This window comes from Amphiprion ocellaris, chromosome 13 (genome assembly GCF_022539595.1).
Source record: "Amphiprion ocellaris isolate individual 3 ecotype Okinawa chromosome 13, ASM2253959v1, whole genome shotgun sequence".
Classification (NCBI taxonomy): domain Eukaryota; kingdom Metazoa; phylum Chordata; class Actinopteri; family Pomacentridae; genus Amphiprion; species Amphiprion ocellaris.
Genome location: NC_072778.1, coordinates 22,403,104 through 22,430,704, shown reverse-complemented (window position 1 = coordinate 22,430,704; position 27,601 = coordinate 22,403,104). Strand labels below are relative to the sequence as shown.

Sequence of the window (27,601 nt, the reverse complement as noted above, 5' to 3'; positions counted from 1 at the left end):
TGCCTCCAAATGATTGATTAGATATTTGTATTAAATGAGCATTTGAGATTTTCCTCTCCCTTCCTTGTGAGGACAAGTGGGTTTATACAATGCTGATCTGGAAAATCTGAAAAGTGTTCCCTGTTATTGTTTTGGTTTTGAAATGTACAACATTTGTATTCATTAAAAAATGCATAAAGCTTTAATCTTTGGTAACATATAACAAAAAGCACAAATGTCTAACGATGAGAAAAGTTTAACATGCAGTTCAAATATCTGAAAAGGTTCACACACTAATTACTGATGATTACTGATTCTTTGCATTTTCTTCTCAAAATATGTGAAAAGCATTTATGCAATGAATTTGGAAGTCAGAAAATACTCCACAACAGATTAAACCACCATAAATCTCATCAGATGGCGTCTAGTATGTTTGGGGTGGTCCTAGCCATAAGGACAGTGTGGCCAAACATGAAACATTAAGGTGGGAATGTGCAGATGGGGTTAAAAATGTGAATGAGTGAAGGCAGTATAGAGGGCTCTTTAAAAGCAAATGTGTTAACTAAACTGCTGAATTAACAGTGTATTCCCAGTTGTAAACTACCTCCTTGGCAGGAGAGGAAGTTTGCAACATGCTAATATTGGCAAACACCCTGCAACCATCACGCAAGAGTTTTTACAGTACTTTTGGAGAATTTAAAAGTAGGGGGTGGTTCACCCAACCCCTTCTAACAAAGAACAGCAAAGATATATAATAGTGTAAAGTGTAACCAGCATAAAATTGCATGGCCACTAAAGGATTAACTCCTTACCAGTCAGGGAATTTGATCTTCAGTGCAAGCCTTTCTGAGCTGACCTGCAGACTGTGCATAGAAAGAAGAGAGGACCAGAAGAGGTTTTTGAAACTCAAAGCCCTCCTAACGCAGTCTCTGTTGCTGCAAGTTGCTCAATCCCCCAGCAAGCCTACTGAGACTGGGTTGATTTTGATTCTGGTGACTCACCCCTGCCAGAGGAATGGAAAGACAGTCACACAGAGTCTCAATACCTACGTGGACGTCTTTGCATGCCATGACCTTGACTTTTGTCATGCCACCAGAGTCAAGCATAAGGCTCAAGAATGAAACACCCTTTTCAATTAAATTTATCCATCCATCTCAGCTGACTTGGGGCGAAAGCAGGGGACACCCTAGACAGGTCATCAGTCTATCACAGGGCTACATATACAGACAGTCACACTCGTGTTCATACCTATGGACAGTTTAGAGTTACCAATTCACCTGAGCATGTTTTCAGACTGTGGGAGAAGTACATGGACAAAACCCACACATGCACATTGAGAACATGAAAATTTCATGCAGAAAGATCCGGGAAGGCTGGGGATCTTCTAGCTGCAAGGCAAAAGTGCTAACCGCCAAGCCACCGTGCAGACCCAATTCAATTCAATTCAATTGCCAACCATTGGCCTCTGATAGTTGTCACTTAGGTCCAAACTTGTAATTTCCCTGCTTTCGTCACATATTTGGCCCCTTTAAAATGGCTTGTACTTCTCTCCATACATGTCAAGGTGACTCACTTTAAGGCTTGATATGGCCAGCTGATGTATCTTTTGATCAGTGTTGAGAGAGGGAATCTCTTCAGGTTTGGGGGCTCCTGCCTGCATACTAAGACTGCCTTGCAACTAAGGAAGCTTCAGGGGGTTAAGCTTCCTTAGGTCCCAAACCAACACGTTGGTAACGAGATCATAGGTGTAGTTTCCCTGTATACTTTCTGAAATACTTCATACAATATTACAGTATTCCACTTGCATTTTACAATATGCAGTAAGTATACTTTATACAGTGACATTTTATCTTTTTTTTTTTTTTTTAACACTTTATTTTTGTTATCTTTTACATATACAAAGAAAGAAAAAAACAATCTAACATGTGGGACACCAGGGACATAATGAGACATATACAGCATAATCAGATCAAAATTTGAAATAAAAAAGCAAATTGAATTGAAGGAGCTATAGCCAATCTCCCTTAATTTCTGATACTGAAATAAAATTTGTTTTGCCCTTAGTATATAGTAAAGAGAGACATCTGTCAAAAAATATTGGCCTCAAAGTTCTTCAATAAGTCATAAACTATCACTGTAGTTGGCATTCTCCACACCGAAGTCACAGCCCTCCTCCCCAAAAGTTGCCAATCCCGGGCTCAAAATCATCCCTGTGAAGAATCCCGAAGCCGCAAAAGCACCGGGAAAGTCCGAGATGAGCCTGGTCCAGAAAAGAGTCTTCCAAAACATGGGTGACCCCGCAACTCTTAAAAAAAAAAAAAAATCGGGCACAGCTCTTTCAAACCAGAATACAATAGATGCATGAACTTATTCCTTTCAATTTTTCAGTCTAGCGTTGAAGTGAAAACAGTCCATTTTTCCCATTTGTCTTGACATTGCTCTTCTTGAGTTCTTAGTCTGTGAGTCAAAATTTCCATCTCTAATATTCCAGAAACAATTTGTAGCCAGTCATTGATTGTGGGTGGTTCCAATTTGCACCATTTTTTAGTAATGGCCTTTTTGCAAGCCGCAAGAAGTATTTTTAATAAATATCTATCATTTTTATTTACTTCGTTAATAATAATAGAACCAAAATACATTACCAAGCATGTATTGGGAATTGAATATCCCAATATTTTAACAATTGTTAAATGGACATCATTCCAAAATGGTGTAAGTTTATGACATAACCAAAAAATATGTGCATGATGCACATTAACCTCTCCACATTCTCTCCAACAAGGTTGTACTCTGGATACATATTTAGCTGTAATTTTAGGGGTTATGAAATATCGTATTATATTTTTCCAGCAATGCTCCCTCCAAATTCTAGAAGAAGTGGTTGATTGTTGAATTCTCCAAATATTGAACCATTCCTCCTCTGAAATATCAACACTTAATTCTTTCTCCCATTTCTGCTTCACGTCTAAAGTATTACAACTTCTCCTCCTCATTAAATGTTTATAAAGAGAAGATAAGTGTCTGTATCTTTTGGAATGGTATATTTCAACTATCATTTTTACAATATCATTGTTTAGAAGATTCACATTGTTTTTGATTTTTTTGTCGTAGAAATCCCTTAATTGTAAGTAGCGGAAGTGATCTTGATTAGTTAAGTCAAATTCTTGTTTTAACTCTTGAAAACTCTTAAAGTTGCCATTCTTAATCAATACACACCAGGCTGTTATGCCTTTACTTAACTGTTTGTATGTATGATCATGAGTACCTGGGATAAAGTGTTTATCATAAGCCGGCCACTGAAGTAAAGGAAGTTCTTTTTTTAGGTTATATTTTCGTAGTATACTTAGCCACATTTCCAGTGTGAAACAAGTCACTTTGTCTACTTGTTTGAGAATGTTCTTGATTAGTTCTGTCTCTGCCAAAATACTGGATATTTTTCTTCCCTGTATAATTTGTTCAATATTTTTCCATTTTGAAACATAATTTTCATCACACCAATTCATTATGGGAGTTAACTGAGCTGAATGGTAATATTCTTTGAGATTGGGCAGAGCCATTCCTCCATTATCTTTTACTATTTGTAATTTTTCAAATTTGATTCTTGGTTTTTTACCATTCCAAATGAATCGTGATATAAGTTTGTCCCATAGCCTGAATTGTTTTTCTGGGATTTCTATGGGAAGTGCCTGAAAAAGGTAAAGGAGACGTGGCAGAACATTTGTTTTAATAGCCTCTATTCTGGAACTCAAGTCCAGAGTGAGAAGGTCCCATCTTGCTATATCATTCCTAATTTCTTGATCCACCCTGGGGATATTGGCGTCATAAAGTTTCTCAATTTGTTTGGTTAATGTGACTCCTAGATATGACATATTCTTGGAATTCCAACTTAATATATATTTTTTCCTTATAAATTCTGATGGAGAGTAGTTCATTGTTAATATTTGTGTTTTAGCCAAGTTTAATTTGTATCCAGAGTAAAAACCATACATTTCCAAATTTTGAATTAGAGTGGGAAAAGATATTTCTGGGTCTTTCAAATAACAGATTACATCATCTGCAAAAAGTCCGACAACGTGTGAGTCATTACCAATTTGTATACCCCTGATATTTTGATTTTGTCTAATAAATTGAGCTAAAGGTTCTATATAAATTGCAAAAAGGGTTGGGGATAGGCTGCATCCCTGGCGAGTTGAACGTTTCAATTGTATATTGTCTGTTAAGTTGCCATTAACTTTGATTCGGGCTGTGAGTGATTGGTAGAGTGTTTTGACAGATTGAACAGCTTTTGCATTAAAACCAAATTTCTCTAGAACTTCATACAAGAAAACCCAGTTAACGCTGTCAAAGGCCTTCTCTGCGTCTAGGCCTACTAGTACCGCACTAATTTTCTCCTTTGTAATATAATCTATGATATGAAGAGTCCTTCTAATATTGTCCTTCGTTTGTCGACCCTTGATGAATCCAGTTTGGTCTTCATCTATAAGATCGCCAACAAATTGTTCATATCGTTTTGCGAGAATAGAGGTGTAAATTTTGTAGTCTACATTAAGTATCGATATGGGTCTAAAATCTGCACAAGTCTCATTTTTCTTCTTTTTAGGAATGACTGTTATAATTGCTTCGCTCCACGATGGAGGAAGAACCGTTTGTTCTAATGTATAGTTGAATGATGATTGTAACAATGGTATAAGTTCAGCACCAAATGATTTATACCATTCGGATGGTAATCCGTCACTGCCGGGCATTTTGTTTGTTTTGAGCCTACCAACTGCGTTTTCTATTTCAATCTTTGTTATTGGTGATGTTAAAAGATCATTTTGTTTTTTTCCAATAGAGGGTAGATCTAATGACTGTAGGAATGTTTTAATTTGTTCTTTGTCTGCACTGGGTGGTTGAGTATATAGCGTTTCATAATAATTTTTAAATATTTTTTCAATTTCTTTGGGTTCATATGTAAAGTCATCTATTTTGTCCTTCTTTAGTTTATAAATAGTTCTTTCTGTTTGTTGTTTTTTAAGCTTTCTTGCTAGTAGTCTAGCTGCTTTGGGGCCCACTTCGTAATAGGATTGCTTAAGAAATTTGGTTTTCTTCTCAATATCTGATGTAATTATTTTGTCAATATTGGATCTTATCTCTTTAAGTTTTGGCAGCAAGTCTGGATTTAAAGTCTTTTTATGTTGATTCTCCAGCTCTCTCAGCTTTATTTTTTCTTTTTCATAATTTTCTATTTTTGTCTTTTTGAGTGCTGCCGTCTTGGAGAAGAGTTTCCCCCTTGTAACGGCTTTTAAAGCATCCCACAAAATGGTCGGGTTAACTTCGTCATTATCATTTTCTTCTAAGTACCTTTTAATATCCATTTTAATTTCCTCCTTAATCATTTTGTTATTCAAGATTCCTACATTAAGTCTCCATAATGTGTTACGTGTTCTTGTATTAAATTTTAATGACAATGTCAACAAGGAGTGATCTGATAAAGTTGTTTCTTCAATTTTGCATTCCTTCACTCTATATAAATCCAATTTATTTAGAAAAAAATAGTCAATACGTGAGTAACTTTTATTTGGTGCAGAGTAGTGGGTGTAGTCTTTTTATTTGGGTTTAGTTCCCGCCAGACATCTACAATTCCAAATTCTTCAAGTGTGAATTTAATTTTTTTAGAGATTGGATTCTTGTGGTTTTTTTTTTTGTTTGTGGTGTCAAGATTATGGTTCATCAGAATATTAAGATCCCCACCCCAAATCAATATTCCTTCTATTTCAGATATAATTTTGTTAGTAAGCATTCTAAAAAAAAGATTGCTACTATTAGGTGGAGCGTAAACATTGACCATAGTTACTTTTTCATTTTCTAGTACACCTTTTACAATGACATATCTCCCCTCTTTGTCGTTAATTTCTTGGTGACATTCAAATTTAACAGTGTTATGTATAAGAATCGTTACACCCCGTTTGTGCGTATGTCGATATGTACTATAGTAAAGTTTAGTGTAGCCAAATCCTTTTAACTTTTCATTTTCTTCTTTCGATAAATGGGTTTCTTGTAAATAAACAATTTGTGCTTTTTCCTTTTTCATTACAGACATTACTTTCTTTCGTTTTATAGGATTGTTAAGCCCGTTCACATTCAACGACAGTATTTTTATATTTTCCATCATTTAAATAATCAAGGTAACATTTGCTGTCTCACTCCCTGTGTCCCGAACACAAACAAACAAATTAACAAAGAGTAAACACAGAACAATGGAACTTCCAAAAGACAGGATTGTAAACATTCCTGTGGGTCCCTGTTGGTGGGTAAAGGGTAATGTACCATGTTGCCATGGGGGCCCTCTCTGAAATAAGGGAAGTCCCAAACCAGTGGTGATTCTTCCTTATTAGACATGTCCAACAATTAGTGAGTCTCTAGTCGGTTTTCTTTTATTATCCAGTTGTTAATAGAATATCTATTCTTAAACTATTCATTTTACCATAGGCTATTTTAACATAGAAAAGATTACTTTCGAGTTGTGGCTTACTCATTACATTGTCTTTAGTGTAAAATATGTTTAGTGTGCTTATCTTTGTTTGTTTCACACTGGGGTACGTCGAAACTCAGTGAGCCTCCCGCGCGCTCGGAGTCCCACGCGGTCCTCCGCTCCAACACGCGTCCACGGCATCAGTTCCGCCAGTCTGTCCTCCATCGATCCCCTTTGGTCCGTTCTCTTTGTCCATGTCAGCTTGAATCCTCTCCTGGTCAAATCCTGCGCCGCTTCGTCCGCTGTGTCGTAGATCCGTAGTCCATTGTCCCAGAATATTTTCATCCTCGTATAAGGCGTCTGAAACCTGACACCTCTTTCTTTCAATGCGGTTTTAATTGGCCCATATGCCTTGCGTTTTTCCATCGTTTCGGAGGTGTAGTCATTATCAAAATACAGACGTTTGCCATCGAGCTCAATCTTGGTTTGCCATGCCATCCTAAGCACCATTTCTTTCACTTGAAACTGTAAAAAGTTTACTATAATAGATCTCGGAGTGGCAGTTGCAGCTGGTTTAGAGATGAGTGCTCTGTGTGCTCGCTGTATTTGAAGTTGAACCCCTTCCGGTAGCTTGATATGTGTTTTTAGCAACTCTGACACAAAATCTTGTACAGATTTGCCCTCTTTACCTTCTGGGACCCCGTAGATTCTCAGATTATTCCTACGTCCACGTCCTTCCAAGTCCACAAGCTTATTGCGCATTTCCATGTTCTGTTTGATTGTTGAGAGGAGGGTATCTTTCATTCCAATACATGCAGCTTCGAGGTCTGCTATGCGTGTCTGAGCCTCGTCAATGTTAGCATTCTGTTTCTCAAGTTTCTGTAGCATCTCGTCTTTAAACTCTTTCAAGTCATCTTGTATTTTCTTCGTTACATCTTCTTTGAATTCACCCAGATCTTGCTTGATGTCTCGTTTAAAATCCAGTATCTCCTTGGTTAGCGACGAAATGCTTTCTAGCAATCTACCATGCTGAAGGGCTAGGTTAGCATTAGCCTCCCCATTGTTAGCCTCCTCGTCGCTAGCATATTCAGTTTCTTCGGCGTTCTCACTTGCCTTCAAAGTTTTCTTCTCAGTCTTGCGTGTTTTATACATTTCCCTCCTGTACGATGTAAAATACAACCTATTTGAAATCCTTTGTTATCTCCCGGAGGTACTTTAATCACCGACTCTGCAGAGCTCTTTACAATGCGTCCATACCAGATGAGCGTGACTAGGAAGTCCCAGTGACATTTTATCTTATTCAATTTTGTGTTTTGCATTGCTGTATTTTTTTCACATAGGACTGCAAGACAGCTTCACAGGGGTGGCAGAGGGTCCTTTTTCATACCTGAACAGGAGGAGGCTATTTGCACCATGGTTGTACAAAACAATGCCATAAGACTCAGGGAGATAAAGAGTGCCATTATAGACGACAACAACATCTTTGAAAACATCCAAACAGTCAGCATCTCAACCATTGACAGGGTGCTGAAAAGACAACAAATCAATATGAAGCAGTTGTATAGAGTTCCATTTGAAAGAAATGATGAAAGAGTGAAGGAGCTCTGCTACCAGTATGTAAAGATAAAACATGTATGAGCATGCAGTAACTGTACCTCACAGTAAACACTACAACATTATACAGTAAGTGTGAACTTTACACATTTGCTATGGCTGTAGAAAAGAAGATGCAATATGTGCTGTATACATTTGATATAACTGTATCTTGTCCAAAATGAAAATGCATGTAATTCATAAAACTCATTTTGTGCCTTCTGGATATAGCATATAATGGAACTGGAAGCAAATGAACGCACAACTTCATCTACACAGATGAGGCTGGCTTGAACCTAATGAAACGCAGAAGGCGAGGTCGAAATATCATCAGCCACTGAGCTGCAGTTGATGTGCCAAGCCAACGAGGTGGGAACATAAACATGGGTGCTGCTATCTCTGAGAATGGTGTGCTACCGCATATTCCCATTATTGAACCATACAATACAGATTGTCTTGTCACCTTTATAGTCACTCTCTACAGGGATCTCATCGCTGAACAAGAGTGTTCATGATAGTTTGGGACAATGTCAGTTTCCATCGCTCCAACATCATCAGGCCATTGCCTGATGATGTTGGCCATTGCCTGATGATGTTTGCGACCCACAACAGGATGCTGATGGAGTTCCTCTCACCCTGCTCCCCATTCCTTAACCCAACAGGAATTTTTCTCAGGATGGAGATGGAAATTATATGATCTCCAGCCACACAGATGACCCTTCTTGCTGCCATAGATGCAGCGTGTGATGACGTCACAGCAGATGCCTGGAGAGGCTGGATAAGACACTCTAAAAGATCCTTTCCATGCTGAATCGCAAGAGAAGATATTTGTTGTGATGTGGATGAGAACTTATGACATTTTTCATAAGTTTCACCTGAAAGTTGAGTAATTTTTTGTGAGTACTGTATGTACCCACGTCATGTAAGCACACTTCAATCTGCTGCAGTAGTGCAATTTATCTATCGAGCTTGGTGTGACAGTTAAAAAAACAACATATGCTGCTGATGTGTTTAAGAATCTTTGAAAAGCGCAGAGCTTGTCTACCAGAGCTTGTCCAGTTAACTTAAAGTAAATGTTGTATTTTGTGATTTTAGTATGGGCCGAAAGTTTACTGATCATGCTGATGTCTGCATAGTACTTGATTTGGTCTGTTGAGAGGAGGAGGCTGACATGGATGAACTGCAGGATGGATTTTTTAGACTTGTATTAATGATGCAAAACATAATCTACACATAAATTAGAATGTGTTAGCAAAGAGTTTAATGGGTTCTTCAAGGGAAATTTCAATGATTACCATATAGGTCAGTAATATGATTGAATAGGTCATTGTGTAACAATGTGGGAAGTTGTGAATACAGGTCGTGTAATGAAATATTGCGGCTGCTTTTCTCAGGTTTCAGTAGGAGTTGTTTCATGACTTGTTAGCTTACAATAGCCAGTGCCCGTATCACGTTAGCTGGTGTAACGTTCAATAGTCCCACATCAACTGATTGATGCTACAATAGTCCCACATCAATTGATGTGGGACTATTGTAGCTAACGTATTCATAGGAAGGTTAAAACTTACCAGGATCAGGATCAGTGGTCTACACGGCGGACTCGTCATGCATCAACTCCCGCATGGCTGTGCAGAGTTCAGAGCCTCAGTTGGAATCACTGAATGCAGCAGGTCATAATGGGGATTGTTTTGGCCAACCACTGCTGTGTCCCAGCCCCCTTTTCTGGTCCATCTAGTCCTTTTTGGACTAGAAAGTTGGTCAAGGCTCCGCTCATACCCAGCCATCTCCCACTGGATCATTTCGAACACTGGCTTGGTCCGAGAGGCTCCCTCTAACTTCGACTGAATTTCAGTTGAAGACTGCAGTGCCAGAAAACATTGGATCTAATCCTCATACCCCTGCTGCTTGGATTTGACGTCCATATTTACCAGTTTTCAAAACACTAACACTAAACACAACTACTACTACTACTCGCTCGGCTGTTTAAAAATGGCAGTTCTGTGTTTCTGCCATTGATCGTTGGTCACTATAACACTGCCTCCAGCCCCTGACATGCTTGGTGCTTAGCTGTGGCTCTTTTTTTAATATTTCAAATGTTTGCTTTAGAAATTAGTATGGCCATACTAATATACTTGATATGCGTTATTTTACACACTGATATCTCAGGATGTTTGGGACCCATAAACAGACTAAAATTAGCATGGTTCACAGTTAATGAATGAAAATACTAATGGTTATAAAAGTAATACATAGTATACATATATACAATCACTGTCACATTCAGTGAGTCAAGAGAGATGAGAGTACAAAAAGTATAGTTGATGTAAACATTGTCAACTCCAAATTTATTTTGGGGAAAACAATTAGGTATTATAACTCAGGTTGGAGATTATGTCAGAAGGGTCTATGTCTGACATGCTCTCCATCCTTCTCAATTAGAAGAAAAAAATTCATTTTTAAAAACAGTCATAACAATAGTTGTCATTTTGATCGTCCTAACATCATTATCACCATCACCCCTACTATAATCATCATGACCATCACCCCTGTCAACATAATCATCATCATCACTAGACGCCAGTCATTCTAGGTATATGGTACGGGTATAATAGAAGCAAAATACAGTATTAGTCATATTTTCTGGCTAATCTGCATTACATTTGGGTTACACAATATGGTTCTTTTCCCTTTTCCATCTTTTTATTGTAGTGCATATTATTGTCTTCGAAAGAAATAGATCTTAGCCTCTATCTTTATTTGAGCAACACAATACAACAGATGAGTTGGGTCTGTGCCTGGTTTTATGACTGTAGTGCATCAGGCCACAGTGAGAAGAGACGATTCTGGTAACTGTAGTCTGAAAACATCATACATCCTCTGGCATTCGTCCAACCTGTCAACAAAAAAAAAAGCATTTCAAAATAAAGAACACAATCACTCTGGAAAAATAGAACGCACTTAGACAACATTTTATTTCTGTGTTCATTTTTGGGTAACTAATCAGTTAATTGTATTCTACGTGAAACAGAATCAGGGAATGAAACACAAGGACTGAAAATTCAGATTCTGAGTAGAGCTTGTCCTCTGTGTCACACAGAAGATTAGCTTGGATATGGATCCTAGATCTGACAAAAGAGAGAAGTCTATGGTTCCAATACATCAAACTGTCCCATCACATCGTAACACAGTCTACGTGAAGTGGAATGAAATTTACACCCACACAGCTTCAAAACCACTCAAATCTCCCCCTCCCCGCAGGTCAAGAGTCTGGGTGTCGTCTTCAATGGCACTCTGTCATTTCAAACTCACATTAATAAAATCACTCAGTCTGCGTACTTCCATCTCTGTAATATCAACCACCTCCGTCCCTCCCTCACCCCTGTCAGCACCATCATCCTGATCCACTCTCTGGTCACCTCCCGCCTAGACTATTGCAACTCCCTTCTCTCTGGTCTCCCCCTCAAGTCCCTCTGTAAACTAGTCCAGAATGCAGCAGCCCGGATCATCACCAGGACACCTTCTCTCCACCACATCACTCCGGTTCTCCAACAACTTCACTGGCTCTCAATCACACACCGCATCATCTACAAAACCATTCTCCTAACCTTCAAGACCCTCCATAACCTCATTGAACTCCTCCACATAAACACGCCCAGCCGGGCCCTCAGATCATCTTCCTCCCTCAGCCTCACCATCCCTCCTGCCCATATGGCCACCATGGGCTCCACAGGGTCTTCAGTCGTTCTGCCCCCCGCCTCTGGAACTCCCTCCCACCTGACATCAGAAACATCAACACACTGGACATTTTCAAATCCAATCTCAAAACCCACCTGTCCAAACAAGCCTACTCACTTTGACCTCCACTCCTCCTTCTCCTTCTGTTGTTTTAAAATTGCTGAATTTCCTTCTTTTAAATTTTTTACATTTTATACTGTATATTTGAATGTTTTTTTTTAACTTGGTTCCCTCTGTACGGTGACCTTGAGTGTTCTGAAAGGCGCCTATAAATAAAATGTATTATTATTATTATTATTATTATTATTATTATTATTATTATTATTATTATTATTAATAATATAATAATAATAATAATAAATCCACAGAATTCAATTTGAAATTTTCTACCATTTTAGTTCAAAGAACCATATAAACATTCAAATGCAGGGTACCACTTTTTTTTTTAAAATGCATAAAAGCCTTAAGTATTAAAATCATTTAAAAAGAAGAACAGGAATACTTGAGTCTCCACTCAGCAGACCCAGGGCAATGTGATCATCCCACTTGAGCCCACAAATCACTCTCCTTTTAGCTATATGCAGTATGGTGTTTTTATATGGTAGAGGACAAATCATGAGCAAAATAAACAGTGCCATGGCAGAGCATTTCCACCATGAAACTGCAGTGCACTAATGAAAGTCCCAAAAGCACAGATTGAGACTTCTGGGTTTTCACATGAAATAAACCTAAGGAGCCCCTCCTGTCTACTGCCTGGTGGGGGCTTTTTCTGCCATTATTATACTTCAGAATTGGTCGATCTACACCAGTATTACAACTTGCAGTTGTGTAGCGTAGAGGACACTGTGCATTTACAGTGAGCAGAATTACAAGTGAGCTAGTGTGCTCAAGCTGCCGTGAGCGGAGAGGGGAAACAGAGATACAGGATGGGACTACATGGGTCATTACATAATAAAATTCATCAGTGAGGTATGAATAGCAATGACAGAACTAAACCAGCAAGGAGCAATTACTGAATTGTCCGTGTCTCCACTGGAAAGACAAGGAAACTGCTGGAGCTTTGACAGTCTCTACAAGCACGTGAATGACCATCAGTGTCATTGTGTGACTACCTGCATTGTAATCAGCTTGGCTAAGTTCGTAACATCTTTTAAACCTCTTTGTAAAGCAACATCCATCCTAATTTTATTTGAGCATCTATTGTATTGTCATTTTTGTTAAATTTTTTTAAACTATCCTTTTAACTTTTATTCTTTTATTTCTATACAACAAAACACACTGTATTTTGGTTCTCTGTTTTAAGGATGTTGTTACTGATTTTGTCTTTAATTTATTGGCCTTCAAGTGAAGTGCTTTAGAAAGAAAAATTATTACTGTTAGATTGATAGGTTCTCTGCTGTATGTTTTAAAAGGGGAATGTTGTTTCATAGCTGTTGTCATGCTATTCACAGCAGTTAGTATTACCCTTTGTCAGCCCTAAAAATCTTTCTAAGTTATTGGCCATTGATATGTTTACTGCCACAGAAGAGAAGTAAAATTTCTAGTTCTAAACTATGTAGTTCCGAAGTTGTTTTAGTCAGGTCTCAAGCTTCAGCAGTTAGTTAGCAGTTAACTTAGTGAATGGATAGAGAGCCTCACCTGCAATTTAAGTGGTCCCTCAGACATAAAAACTGCATTTATAGAATTACTAACACACACACACACGCACGCACACACACGCACACACACACACACACACACACACACACACACACACACGCACACACAACGGTTTATACCCCTTGTACACATACACAGTTTAATGCTATTCTTGCTGTTGTGCTTGCTTATGCAGTACAATAGCATGATTAGCTGCATGTTCCTTGGTTTGGTTTTTACAAAGCAAACGACGGCATTTTTAGACGGGAGAGCAGGTTACGAGCCATCTTTGGTGTTACAGAATTCTCCCACAGATTGCTGATCAGGATTCTTTAAGTGGCGAGTCCCACTCTTATTATGTTTGGACAATAGAGTTTAACTGTTTTAGTTCAGGATTTTAATAGCACACTGAAGCAATACTTAGCATGCCCCCTTCTCCTAACCCCAGTGGTGTAGTCTAGTTTATTCTAGTGGGTATACTCTGATTTTTCCTATTTCAGCCTTGTAAACCAAAGCCAGGTCAAGTTCTCATCTATGTGCGCAGATACACACACAGCAGCAGCAGCTCCTTGATTTCAACCAAACCACCAGTTAGTTAGTTTTGTATACAATTCAATGTGCCAATCGCCTGCTGTTACAATAGCGGTTACTATTATTATAACATACACGAGTTCCACTTGCCAGGTACGGCGATAGTGTCAGTAGGTTCTTCTTCCCTGCCATCAGGTAGAGCTGATGTGGCCTCAGGCTCCCTTTCTGAAATGTTAACGTTAGCTCCAGCTGTAGTGTTCCCCAAAGCGGCAGTATTCACAGGACAAGCAGCAGGCTTATTAAAACACTGAAATAGTGTCATTTGGTTTTGCTTTCTTTTCGCTATTTTTTTCTCCATCAACTAGCATTGGATCATTAGAGGTTGTTGACTGACGCCCCTCTTCTTCTGAGGCAGGATTGTTCAATTAAAATTCAAAGAGGTCCAGTCAGAGAAAATGTATTTGAGCAAAAGTCCAGAACATCATAATGTCTAGCTTGAATTAATGATGTTGATATAACCTAATAATTTTATTAGCGTCTGCATGTAATCACTGACTGACCGTCAAATTAAATAAATTCAGTACAGTTCAAAAACATTTTGACAACTTTTATTAATAAACTTTTGATATACCCGTACATCTTTAATAAAGAAAAAATAATGACTGAACAACCTGAACCAACTTATATACATATTTAACAATAGCTAAATCTCAAAAATGTAAACAATTGAACACTTTTGCATTTTCTTCCTGTTTTATATCACTCCCCTTATATCTCTGCTGCTTAATGTGAGAACTGAGCTGCTGCTTGTCCTGCCAGTATTTTGAATCATGGCCTGAATGGTGTCAGGGTTATTCTCAAACGTATTTAGAAGAGCTCATTGGTGAGTCTGGAACGATAATTAGTTTTGATTATGATCATATTTGAGAAAGCTGCCTTGCAGCTGTATGTTGAGCCAAACATGGTCAGCATGTGACCACAGTCTGTCCGCTAGTGATGTGTAATGCGCAAAAGATACGGCTCTCAGAGCCGATGCTTTGCAGTGAATCTGAAGAGCCGACTCCCATCAAGTGAGAACCGACTCCCAACTTTTTAAATGGAGTTTAACACTGTCCTCGCAGAAACCCCGTTACTGGATCCTAAGTTTAAGAAGCTTGCCTTCAGTGACAACAGAGCTGTTGATGAGACACTTCATAGAATAAGTGCTGCAGCAGCAAAATGTCCCCCAGCAGCCAGACACCTCCACCATTAGAGGGCCAAGTGGAGGAGCTGCCTCAAACTTGTGCTGTGTGGAGGCTCTTTGATGAAAGAAATACAGGAGATGCTGCAAGGAGAATTCCTACAGCTGATGTTGTAATGGAGTTGAGATCATATCTTGAGGAACCCCTCATCCAATGAGCAGATGACCCGCTGGTGGCAGCCCGAGCCCTCAGTCTTCTCCCGCCTGGTGAAGATGATGGAGGGGAGACTATTGTGGCAACTTCTGTTCCATCTGGGAGAATCTTCTCAAAAACAGGGCAGATATTCACCGAAAGAAGGAATCGTATCAGCCCGTCCAAGCTCAGGCATCTGATTTTTCTGACTGCCAACCTGCACTGAGGACATTTTTACTGTTTGAATACTGAGTTTGGTTCTGTTTCTGTTCTGGTTCTGTGGGTTTGTGTGCAGTGTTTTGTTCATTTGTTTTTTTGTGCAAAAAAAATTTGACTGGAGTATTAAACAAAAACAAGAATGCCTGTTTTTGTAACAGGACAAATGCACAAAATTATCAATTATAAAGCCTTGTAATTCCCTCATTTTGTGCATTTGTTCCGTCTCATAAAAACACTGAATGCAAAAGGGTTTGTCAAAACACAAATCATTCATATTTGCCTGGTTAGGCTAAAATATGAGGCTACAAATAATGCTAAATTAGGAGCTGTTTGGGAGCCGAAAGAGCCTGCTCTTCTTTGGAAGTCGTGCCAAATGAACCAGCTCTCTGAAAAGAGCCGAACTTCCCATCACTACTGTCCTCCTCTCTGTCCCTCACCTCTCAACTGTTTTTTGAAGGCAGAGCCGCGATGCAATGCAGAGACTTCATTGGCTGAGTAGCATCATGTGGGATGGTTGAACTCTTATGTAATTGGTCTGTGTGTTTCCTGAGTTTCCAATGCTGTAAACATTGGAAAGCTGCTCCGGTAAAATGGAAGCGACTTGTCAAATTTAGATGCATACAAGACGGCCTTCGATGCCCGGATCCGGACCACCATTTAATGATCCCTGTTCTAAGCCATACTCCTTTCCCCCGCCCCATACCAACTTCACTGCTTCCTAACACAGAGAAGGCAAATTTATGAACGGGAAAGTGAACGTCATGTCAAAAAACATACTCATACGTATCTTTGCACATTTTTAAGTGGTTATACGGAAATTCGAGACCTTTTCTAGTGGGTATACGGTGTATACTTGCGTATCACGTAGACTACACCACTGCCTAACACTATAATATTATGAAAACTAGAGTGCATTAGCATTAATGGATCTGCTGCTCAATCTCCTGCTACAGCTTACAGTTTGCTGGTTAGCTATACTTTTGTTGTGACTTCCCTGGATGCCAGAATTTGCAAGTCAGCCCATATTTCTTTATTCAAATTTTCATAGAATAATGACATGAAGAAGAAGTAGGCTGGTTTTATGGAGAGTTGTGTTGATGGAATGCTGATAGTCACCACTAACACTCACTTCTACAGTGACAGTAGTTGTGTAATTACACCAAGTAGTGTTACAAACTTTCTTCTGAGACAACACTGATTTACAAATAATCCACTGTAACTGGTAAATAGGTTACTATTTCCCTCCCCAGTCTTCATCCTCCTGACATTTTTGCCAGTACAAGGCCACCAATGAATGAGAGTCTAATAAATGTGCTTAGTGTATTATAATAGGTAACTTAGTCCACAGTTGCATAGTGACAACAATACTGCACATACATTATATAAAGCACATATTTGTGATTTATATCTACTGTGCTTGATTTAGTTAAAACAAACTCGTCCGTTTGCCTGGTTAGTAAGGTTCATTTGGGGTGGTGTGAAAGTGTTAGTATTTTTTATCTCACAAAGGCACTACTAACTGAACACTGAAATTTGTTAGGATTTTTATCTCACGAAGGTACAACTAAATGAACACTGAAACTGATATTACATATGAGTGTTGTAATATTGATAATAATAACCATTTTCTGTGCAATGAATCCATGAGTTGTGCTTGACCTTTAAAAGGGAAGAGATGGAGATAAGCACTAACTCCAAGCTCTGATTGATACAGACAGGTCAGGCTGGAAAGTTACAGCCGCTTACAAAAAAATGTTTCTTCTTCTACACATGCACACACTAACAAAGATAGAGTTTTGGCCTTGATACACAGCACATTCCTATTTTTTTTTTACAACTAATTTTACTGAAACTGCTAACTCAAGGTCATTTGAGGGAGAAAACCAGAATAATCCTGCCTAAAGGACACCTACATCCTCCCTATGAAATACCACTAATGGCTACATCACATCTCAGCTAACAATGGAATAATACTAACTGGTAGAAAGCGGGAAAAAGTTTGCAGGAGAGTTCTTTTTACAGGGTGCGGCTCCTGGGGATTGGATGAATCATGTGCCAAGAGATATGGACATATCTGTGCACCAACTAATGGGAGAACTAAGTCTAAACCATGGTTTATCCCCACCTTTAGCCAATCACATTTCAATATTTGAATTAGATGTTTATATCTATGATCTATCACACAGTACTAGACTGAATAAAATGTTGTATTCACTTTTGATTTTATCCTTTTCTGGGAGTCTGTTCCAAACAAAAGGTCCTTGTACAGGATTCTTTTGGGACCACTAATATTTAGAAAATAAACAGCTTAATTGGAGAGAAGTAGCTTGTCTTCTATCTCAAAAAACAAACACATTTAACAAAAGCTGTCAATCAGCGCCTTCAAAGGATCTGCCTACAACATTTCAGAGGAAAAAATAATGCTGATTCTTTCATTATTGTTAAAAAAAAAAAAAAAAAAATAGAAACATGGAAATGTTTTTAATCATTCAAATTTACCTGGTTGGATAAAAACAGTTTTCTCTGGTGTAACATATTCAGAACATTTTCTCACTGCTTCATGTGGACTTCAAGGCTTCCTAATACTATCAGCAGCTTTGTGTGAGAGATAAAGATTGTATTTATACTCAGCCATGACATAAGGAGAAAAATAAGTTTTTTCACACAGCTGGTGTGTCATTGGAAAAATGTCTTCAGGTAAAATCTTCCTTCACAATAGGTGAGGAGCTGCCATTACAGATTTAATATTTTGTACTGACATGACTGGTCATATTGTTGAGACAAACGTGTTCAGCAGAGATGAAATTATGTAGGAAAATTTTTCACCAGTCCTGACCTGGTATTTGTCCTGCAGTGGTGCAAAATCACAATGCAGTAAAAAGTTGTTTTCCTGCTAGCTATGTGCACAGAATGAGTGGCTTATACAGGCACATTTCACCCTCCACCCACCTACCTCTTTCCCCTCTTTCCACCAGCTGCTGTCTGACAGGCTGATGATGACTGTGTTTTTTCCCCTCCTTGTTTCAAAGTATGTTGGAGCAGATGGCCTGGAGAGACATAGTGGGGGAATGTGTTGGAGAGACTGCTGGGGAATGTGCCAAGTGCGTGTGCAAAATGGGAAAATGGGAGAGAGAGAGAGTGTGTGTGTGTGTGTGTGTGTGTGTGTGTGTGTGTGTGTGTGTGTGTGTGTGTGTGTGTGTGGTTTCAGTTCGCGTGCCTTCTCACTGCCCTCTGCCCTTCATGGCGCCAGCTCCACTTCCCTTCCACTCTAAACATCTGGTGTCTGGGACTTTCAGAGAACGTACACACACACACACACACACACACGCACGCACACAGACACACACACACAGAGAGAGAGAGAGAGAGAGAGAAATAGCTAGCCAGCAAGGAAAAAAGTCCTCAGCTAAAAGAGCAAGATTAAGTGGTGAAGTTTGATCTAAGAGCTGTACACTGTGACGGTCTTACAAATGAAAGCCTTTTCATCCACTGTCATATCACAAATATAGTGTATTTTTCGCGCGCGCACACACACACACACACACACACACACACGCACACACACACGCACACACACTCACACCTCTTTATATGGAGAAGCAGCTTCTCCCTATTCCCCTCACCACTTTCAGCCTAAAGCTGAAGTAACTATGGTGTGTTAGTAAAAGACTGTTGCATCAAGTCATGTATATCATCTGCTCTGGTAAAAATTGTTTGAAGACTGGTGGAAGCAGGGACCTCAGGTGTCCACACCTGCTTTACTTTTTCAGATATGCACATATAATACTAATACTACTACTAATAATAATAATAATAATTCTCAAAATGTTTTGAAAATAGTGGAGGCTGCCCAGCACAAATAAAGGCAAACTTTAAAAAACAAACAAAAAAAAAACATTAGAGGTCCCGAGATGCTTCAGAAAAAAGCTGTGAGAGGATGAATTATCTGCACTATAATGGCTCACATGATACACAGTTACATTCTATTTTCACAATGTTAGCTCTGTTATCACAACAACAAAGCTGTGTCACAGTCTCAAAGTCTCTGTCTCTGCACTAATCTGATGTTGCGCTCATTCACTGATTATTTCCAATCAGACGAGTTTCAAATATAACCCATCTCATGTTCTTAGCAGAGTGGTGAGTATGAAATGACTCTGCTGCTGTACTGATTTTATTATAGTAGATGTTAGCTTTTATTATAGTATTTACTTTATCTTTATTTTTATCTCTACTATTTGTTAAATGTTTAATGTAGCAGCATTGCACCGAGTCAAATTCCTCGTTTGTGAACCTCATGAACAATGGCAATAAAACTCATTCTGATTCTGATTCTGATTCTGATGGAATTGCTGTGTGTATTATAAATTACATTGTTTAGCCACAACATTAAAACCACCTGCCTCATGTGGCCATGTGACCTCTGGGGGTTTCCTGTGGTGTCTGTCACTGGGACATTGACAGTGGATCTATTTGGTCTTGTGGGCGGAGTGAGGCCTCTGTGCTTCGAGCTTATTTTAGTGCAACCTGTGAGTGGAGGCCAGGTCTGCACCTTGGGCTCTTCGTTGCGTTCTCGAGTCATACCTGAGCAGCTTTTCGAGTGTGGTAGGGTGCATTGTCCCGCTAGGGGAAGGCCCAAAAGGAGTGTCATTGTCATATAGATGCACATTTGGTCTAAAACAGTGTTTGGATTGGTAGTACGTGTTACGGCCTGTGATGGCAGTATGTGGGAAAAGGACCTTTGTACACCCTTTTGTGTCTGGATGGCATGGATTGACAACACCTGCTCGACAACTGAGCTCCAGATTCCCACCTGGCACTCATAAGGCTTGATTAACCTGGAGCTCCAGACCTCCTCCCAGCCCACCTTGGATTGGTCCACCACCGCGACTCCTCCTCCCACAATCACTGCACATGTCCATATAGCTACAACCAAGACTTTCAGTCGGTGTGGCTCGTATTTGCAACCAGTCCACCCTAGTGCCTCTGTGTATTGTTGTCCAGTGTGGTCCTTCGGTCCGTAAGCACTTGTGGTGGGTGCTATGGACAAATTCGAGCTTCTGTTGGCGGCTGCAGATTTGGTGTGGAGCCCCAAGTCTCAGTGGAAACTGAGGCTCCAATTCGCAGTCTGCCATCTGTATGAAGAAGCTATTTGGTATTTTGAGTATTCGTGAACTGTGTGCTCAGTATGTGTGTATTCAGAGGCACCAGTTTTGTTTAGTTTGTTCTGTGCATTCTTTGTATTAGTTTTTGTTACTTGTGGTGGGTGTTGCTAATCTATTTAAGTTTGTTTAGGGAGTTTTGCTTGTGTTTAGATAGTTTTAGAAACTATTAGCCTTTGTTTTGTTATATTCTATTCTTTGATTTAGCAACACCCACCAGCCCTGAGTTCTTCATATGATCACCTTTTTGTTCAATTTGCCACTGAGCAATAAAATTCCTTTATCCAAACCATTAACATCTGGTTATTTTGTTGCATCCAGCCAACCCTAAGGGTTAGATCATAACAACATGGCAAAGTAAAATCCACATGAATGCAGAACATTACACTGGAATGAGATGATGAATGTTGTTCATTTCACCTGGCAGTGACTGATTGGGGTATACTGAATTTATGAGAATAACGGATTAACATGAATGTGTTGTGTTTCCATTAATTTAAAATTAAATCAAGAGCTGGTCAGAAAAATAAGTACCCTCTCATCTCTCTGTAGCTGGGCCTCCAGCCACTCCTTGACAATGTATGCTATACAGCCTTACCTTCCTCTTCTTGCTCCTACCCTCAGCCTGCAGGGTCCTGGTACATTGTTCCACACACTGAGAGAAGCTCAGACTGCTGTGATCGGAACTGTAGTCCAGCTCAGCTAACTGAGCCAGAGACAGAATATAGTTGCAGGCAATACGTAGTATGGCCAGCTTGGAGAGCTTCTGTCCATACGAGTAACATGGAACCTGGAGAGAGAGAAAAACGGAGGGACATGAACAGCAGTGGAGACGGTTGACGGAAGACACGATCAAAGTTTCTAAGATGGTGGTGAGGTGTTTTGCACTGTAATAGGTGACTGAGTTTATGAAAGGCCTGAGTAGTACTCCTTCCTTTGGTATCTTTGGAAGTCCATATCTACATGGTGTGGCATCTCCAGGGTAAAATTCAATGGCGTTTCCCCGTTTTTTCAGCTGTTGTAAGAGGTCAATTACCACCTTCTTGAAACTGCTAGTGGGGTCTCACTTTGAGCACCTCATAGCTGGTGTTGTCACTGATTAGTGTAGCTATTTGCGTATGGTTTTCTGCTGTGCTAAGTACAACTGTGTATCTTCCTTTGTAATGGTGATACTCTGGTCTTTCACAATATTTTGGCATTCCTTTCGTGTGTTGTTAGGTTGGAAGGAAGTGTTTTTGCACTTGAAAGTAACGTTGAAATCTATAACCCAAGTTGTCCTCCTTCTGCGCCTGCAAGGTTGTTGTTCCTTATGGCTAAATATGAGAGGTGAAACATCTTCATGAGCAACAAAAGAGTCCAGTTGCCTTCCACTAAAAGCTCTTATGATTTGGGTGCAGAAGCTGTCCCAAACAGCAGCCCTCCAAAGAAGTAGCAACCAAAGGGAGCAACAAAGGATGTTGGTTTGACAAATTCTTCTGTCTCTTAGGCATCATGGGGTTGTAAGACTTTGAGTGATTATGGCATGTTTCTGCTTGGTAGTCTTTAGCTGCTGTATGAGGCCAAGTTCAAGTACAATTTTGGGTAGTCATCATTTTATCTTATAGCATACCTTCTCTGAAAAAAATCCTTAAGCGTGACAACAGGGAGTTTCCCTGTTTCTGATGTACAAATTGTATTACATGAAAAATGTCTTCATCTGTCTATGTTTCTGTAATGAAAATGAAATGTGACGTTCAAGTTCATTACTTGTCCTGATGTCTTATAGTTATCTAAAGGCCCCCCATATGCCTCCATATACTTGTATATCAATTTGTTCACTGCTTGCCCAACCATTTAATTCTCTTCCTACAATTACAGCCAGTTATCAGTTACATAAGGAGGAGTGCAGACATTGTTAACAACACTCTTGAGTCATTCAGTGAAGCTAGTTGTTATAAACTAGGGGTGTAAAATACAAGCTGTTAAGATATGAAGACGTTTACTAAGATGTTTTCTCAGCTTTGAGGAAACAGTATGTACAGGTTTGTGTGGTGCAAGATAAATGTCTAGTCTTATATTCAGTGTGACGCTGGACTAAACATTACACACACAAAACTAAAATAAAAAAACCTAACATAAAAGTCTTTTAGGACAGGCATCCTTATCGCAGTAAAAGTGATGGAGTGTGTGTGTTTGTGCTTGTACATATATTGTTGTTTGTGTGTATGTTTCAGTTTGAAGTCTGACCTGCTTCCTCAGGGCCTCAAATGCAGCACTGATAGTGTGAACACGGGTTCTCTCCCTGGCATTGGCTAGAAGCCTCCTAGTCTGCTGGATGGCTTTGACCTCTGGAGGATGCCCAGGTCCATCAGCAGTTAATCCAACTCGCTTCCTGGGAGACTCCTGAGAGCAGGAGACAGTAGAAGCTCACATTGCAGAACTGATTAAAAAGATGCCCTTGTCATGTGGCATTTTTTTGTGTGTTTTTTAAAGTAAACAAAGCACACTATTATTCAACTTGCTGTCTAGAAAGTTTACACCCATATGCCACACAGATCTAACAGGCAGCAGTTGATTATTCTATACATACCATGGTACCATAAACAATACTGGTACTATTGGCTAAACTTGAAAAAATCATTAAGAAACACTGATCCCAATTCATTTTTGTACATTTTTTTAATGACTGATCATTCTGCTGATTCCTTGTTCAATGAATCCAGCACTCTTCATATATATGTATATATATATATCTCAACAGTTCAACACCAAGAGATGCCTTTTACAATATATAATAGGCAAAGGCAGCAAATCTTCACAATAGAGAAAATGAAACAAGTCAGTATTTGTGTTTCTTACTTGAAAAAGTGAATCACCGAATAATCACTTTAGTTTTTATATCTATACATTGATATTTCTTTTAGGTAAATCTCAGCACATTTTTTGTGACACTCCACATATTTACCTTAGGTGAAGGGACTTGGCGCTCCACAAGTTCATGACACTGGGAAGACTGGGAGGCTCTGGTGACAGACAGTGTTGCAGACTGGCTTGACACGGAGGCCTCCACGGAGAAGGCCTGGTGGCTGGGTGAGTGACTGCTGCTGGTTGATGTTGACAGAGAGAAGGTGGGGTGGAGGCCAATTTTGTGTCTGTTGGATAGGGGCTGAGATATGGAGGTAGGCCAGTGGGAGATTTCTGGGTTTGAGAATGGAGAGATAGGTAACTGGGGCAATTTGGAAGTGATGGCAGGCCCATTAATACCAATTCTCATGTCTATGGCACCACTCTGGGCTGGAGTCACACTATCTTCTGGTAGTCCTGACAGAATCCCTGTAGAACTGGCCATCACTTCCTGTGACATGATCAGCTGCCTCTGGAGTGGAGCCAACTTGCTAACATTACACACCTCCATACGAGCATCGTCTACTGTGTATACATCTGAGATGCCCACTGGGTATGTTTTCATTCTCTCAGCCTCAGGGCTAATGAAAAGCCTTTTAGGCTCACGGGACTTCCTCTTGAACCTCTTGTTAGTGCCTGGCACAGAGATCAGTACTGAATCTTTGTTAGTAGCTCTATTCCAGGTATTATTCAGAGGAAGAGGATTCTTCATTTTCCAAAAATTAGTGTATTGAAACAAGAATGTAGTTTTAACAACAAAATGATGAAATGGAAGTGAAACTGAATTGTATCAGTATCAAAGTCTTTAAAACTGTCCAACAAAATGCTTCAATTCTATGAAATATCATTCACTATGTAAGAGTGAGAATCTGTTTTAGAAGCTTTCACCTTCTGGATACATAATCGCCATCACTGTAAAATGACAAAGGCGACTTTTGAGTTGCAGACACAACTTTTAGTACAAGCTTTGGGTTTTCTTCAGTGAATCTAATCACAACAACAACCAAAACAACAAAACTACCACACAAAACCTCTTCTGCTAACAATGCAACACAGGCAGTTCAACTGAACTGAAAAAAAGCCATGCAGCCATGTGTGTTACTTTAATTTCACCAGCAGGTTTTCTGTGGCTCCACTCTGTCTGCATAGCAGCATCCTAAATAATCCACATCAGTACACAAAACTGTGTAACATCTGCTATTCCACACAAGTTGTCCCTCTGGATTTAGTGGTGTGGAGGACTTTTCCTTAGCTGTAAAGGTTTCTTTTTGTGTGAGCAGTCCAGGCATTTGCCTCAGAATTGGGGTTGCTGTGAAGCTGTCTGAGCGTGGCTCCAGTCAGTCTGCATAGCAGCACTGTGAATAACCCACACTGATACACACTGTGCACAGATATGCTGTAGTGCAGCTGCTGTACATAAAAGAGGGAACAGCACATGAACAGGATAGCAGTTCTTCCGAAGCCGAATGACAATTCCACATGCAATCACGCTGGTCAGTCATGATTTATGGAACAGGTCTGAATCAGCTCTGATAGTTACTATTTTTTACACAAGGTTTCAAGGAAGCCAAGGAGAGATTGAGGGAGGGGGTGGGAGGCAGAATCTCGTTGGATTATATACTTAAATTAGAAAAGAAAATTAATGATTCTACATGGGAAACAATAAGAAGTGTCAATGTATTCCATATACAGACAATCTTGAGTTTTCTAAACTCCACCAAATTTCTGTGAAGAAGTGTCAGCAGCAGCTGGTGATGCTCCTTGTTACCTATCCATCCCCTCAGTGAAGTTCTGGGCCGCTTCTTGAGGAAAGCTCCGAAACTGCGGCGCACAAATTTGCTACTCCGTGAACGGTCTTATCAGGAGACTGTGGCTTCAGAAACGTATTATCCAGATATAAACAATCCTAGTTCACTATCCGTAGTGCTGAGTTGATACTGTCGATCATGTCCTCTCTGTCCCTCCGCATGTCGGCAACGTAACTCCGCGCGCAGCGTTCACGGACTGTGCCGTAGATCAGTGGTTGCAAAGCACGGGGAGCTCGCGCTCCTTCAGCTCCACTGGCGTCTGACTGGCTGGAGTTTTAAGGCACGCGCAAGGCCGCGTTCAAGCACAACCTAGAGAGGACTTCTATTGGTTAATCTGTCGTGGGGGCAGCCCAGCCATAGCCCTGGATTTCTACCACTGTATTTGTCGCTGATTCAGCGGTGAAGTATGGAGTCACAGGAGTGCCACAATAAAATATAAATAAATAAATAAATAAATAAATAAGGAAATAAATGTGGAAATATAAAGAGAAATAAATAAATTCTGTGAATTTATTTATATCAGAGTCCTTTCAGTGTCTGCTGTCAGAATCAGCCGAAGCGCCGGTGACATCACTTCACTTTAGCCCTGCTAGAAGCTGGCATCAGACAGGAATCCTGTGATCAGGTATTGACTACTCACCCTGGACAGAAAGCCCTGCCCAGAGCCATTTGATTGACAGCTCAGTCCACCAATTAAAAGCAAAGGCTTTTGTCATTGCTTTTACTTGGTGGACTGAGGAATGACAAAATGAAAAAGCAAATGCAAAACGGAAAAGACAATGATAAAATGGAAAAATAAAAGGAAAAAAGCGAAAAGGGAAAAGCAAAGACAAAATTTTCCGTTTTATTTATCTAGCTATTTATTTATTTATTTATTTATTTACTTACTTATTTATTCTTTTATTTATTCCTCTTTACATTTACACATTTATTTCCTTATTTTTTAACAGATTTATTTATTCATTTATTTCTCTTTATATTTCCACATTTATTTATTTATTTCTCTTTATATTTCCACATTTATTTATTTGTCTTTATATTTCCACATTTATTTATTTATTTATTTCTCTTTATGTTTCCACATTTCTTTCTTTCTTTCTTTCTTTATTTATTTATATTTTGTTGTGGCACTCCTGTGACTCCACAGTGAAAACTGTATGCCACTCGGAAAAGCAGTGCCAACTTTGGGCATATGAAAGAAACTTTCACTGTGATTGAATAGATCAGTTTGAAAAAAAGAGAGAAGAGAAAAAAATAAAAAAAACTATAAAGCCCGGGTTGTTTATTAGTCCATGTTCGAAGTGTGATTCATCTAAAACAGTTTATGAGTGGGTGAAAGTGGCTGTTATTCATTGTGGCATAACCTGCTATCTTAGTAACAGCAGACTGTGCCACGGCTCTCGGACTGTATTCATTAATTCATCTTTTATTTAAAATTAAAATGCAGCCAAGAAAGAAAAGAAAAATATGTATGAACAGATATAAGAAACTTGAATAACGATAAATTAAAAAGCAAAGTTAAAAACAGTGAAATTATAAAAACAATAATTAGAGTGTTTACGAGTATTAACAAATCAACTAACACAAGAACAGCTAGGATTAATTTCCCTGAATCTGCCTAAGGATAAAAATGGGCCAAATTTTCTTATGGTTCTGCCGGTTAATCTAAGTGAATAAATATGAAATATGCTCAGCAACAGCATCAGTCACATGCAGTGCAATTCAGTCGTACATCTGAGCATGTATAACATGCACATCTGAAAATAAAGTGCAGAACTTGAAAAAAAATAATGACTGAATAACCTGAACCAACTCATATACATCTTTAACAATACCTAAAATCTCAAAAAAATTTGAACAACTGAAATTTTATATCACTCCCTTATATCCTTTACTGCTTAATGGGAGAAGAGCTGGGTCCGTGTATATATCTGGCAATTGGATTTTCCGTTATGTAACGGGTATTGAAAAACAAAAAACGAATGGTTATTTGATTTTCATTTTAAAATACAAAAATTAAAATTGAAATACAAGGCATTTTTCCTTTTCATGATCAAAAGGGGATATACAAATTTTTAAAAATGCTTTGATTTTCATTTTATATTTAGAATAACAAAAAAATAAAATCAGTAAGAGAGCGAAACGAAAAAAGGTCCGTTTTTTCATTTTCTGAGACCGGATGTGGTCATCAGCAAGTGTGGAGCCAAACATAGTACGGTGCTGCGG

At 39.2% G+C, this 27,601-nt stretch overlaps 1 protein-coding gene across 5 annotated transcripts; it reads right to left on the bottom strand.

Annotated features, from left to right (window-relative positions):
- Positions 1-318: 318 nt before the first annotated feature.
- Positions 319-25,645, bottom strand: LOC111566167 (transcription factor ATOH8). Of its 5 annotated transcripts, XR_008603688.1 has the most exons (6): positions 23,629-25,645; positions 22,911-23,066; positions 21,283-21,474; positions 18,740-18,811; positions 18,476-18,569; positions 10,340-10,919 (listed from the first exon to the last, which is right to left on the bottom strand). XR_008603688.1 is itself a non-coding variant. In XM_023266624.3 (4 exons), the coding sequence occupies exons 1-4, from the start codon at positions 24,277-24,279 to the stop codon at positions 10,893-10,895; spliced, it is 1,026 nt and encodes a 341-aa protein (XP_023122392.2). In that variant the 5' UTR covers positions 24,280-25,644; the 3' UTR covers positions 10,340-10,892. The 5 variants fall into 5 exon arrangements, 3 of the variants coding, with proteins under 3 accessions (XP_054872348.1, XP_054872349.1, XP_023122392.2); XR_008603689.1 differs by lacking the exon at positions 18,476-18,569; XM_023266624.3 differs by lacking the exons at positions 18,476-18,569; positions 18,740-18,811 and having other exon boundaries at positions 23,629-25,644.
- Positions 25,646-27,601: the final 1,956 nt, after the last annotated feature.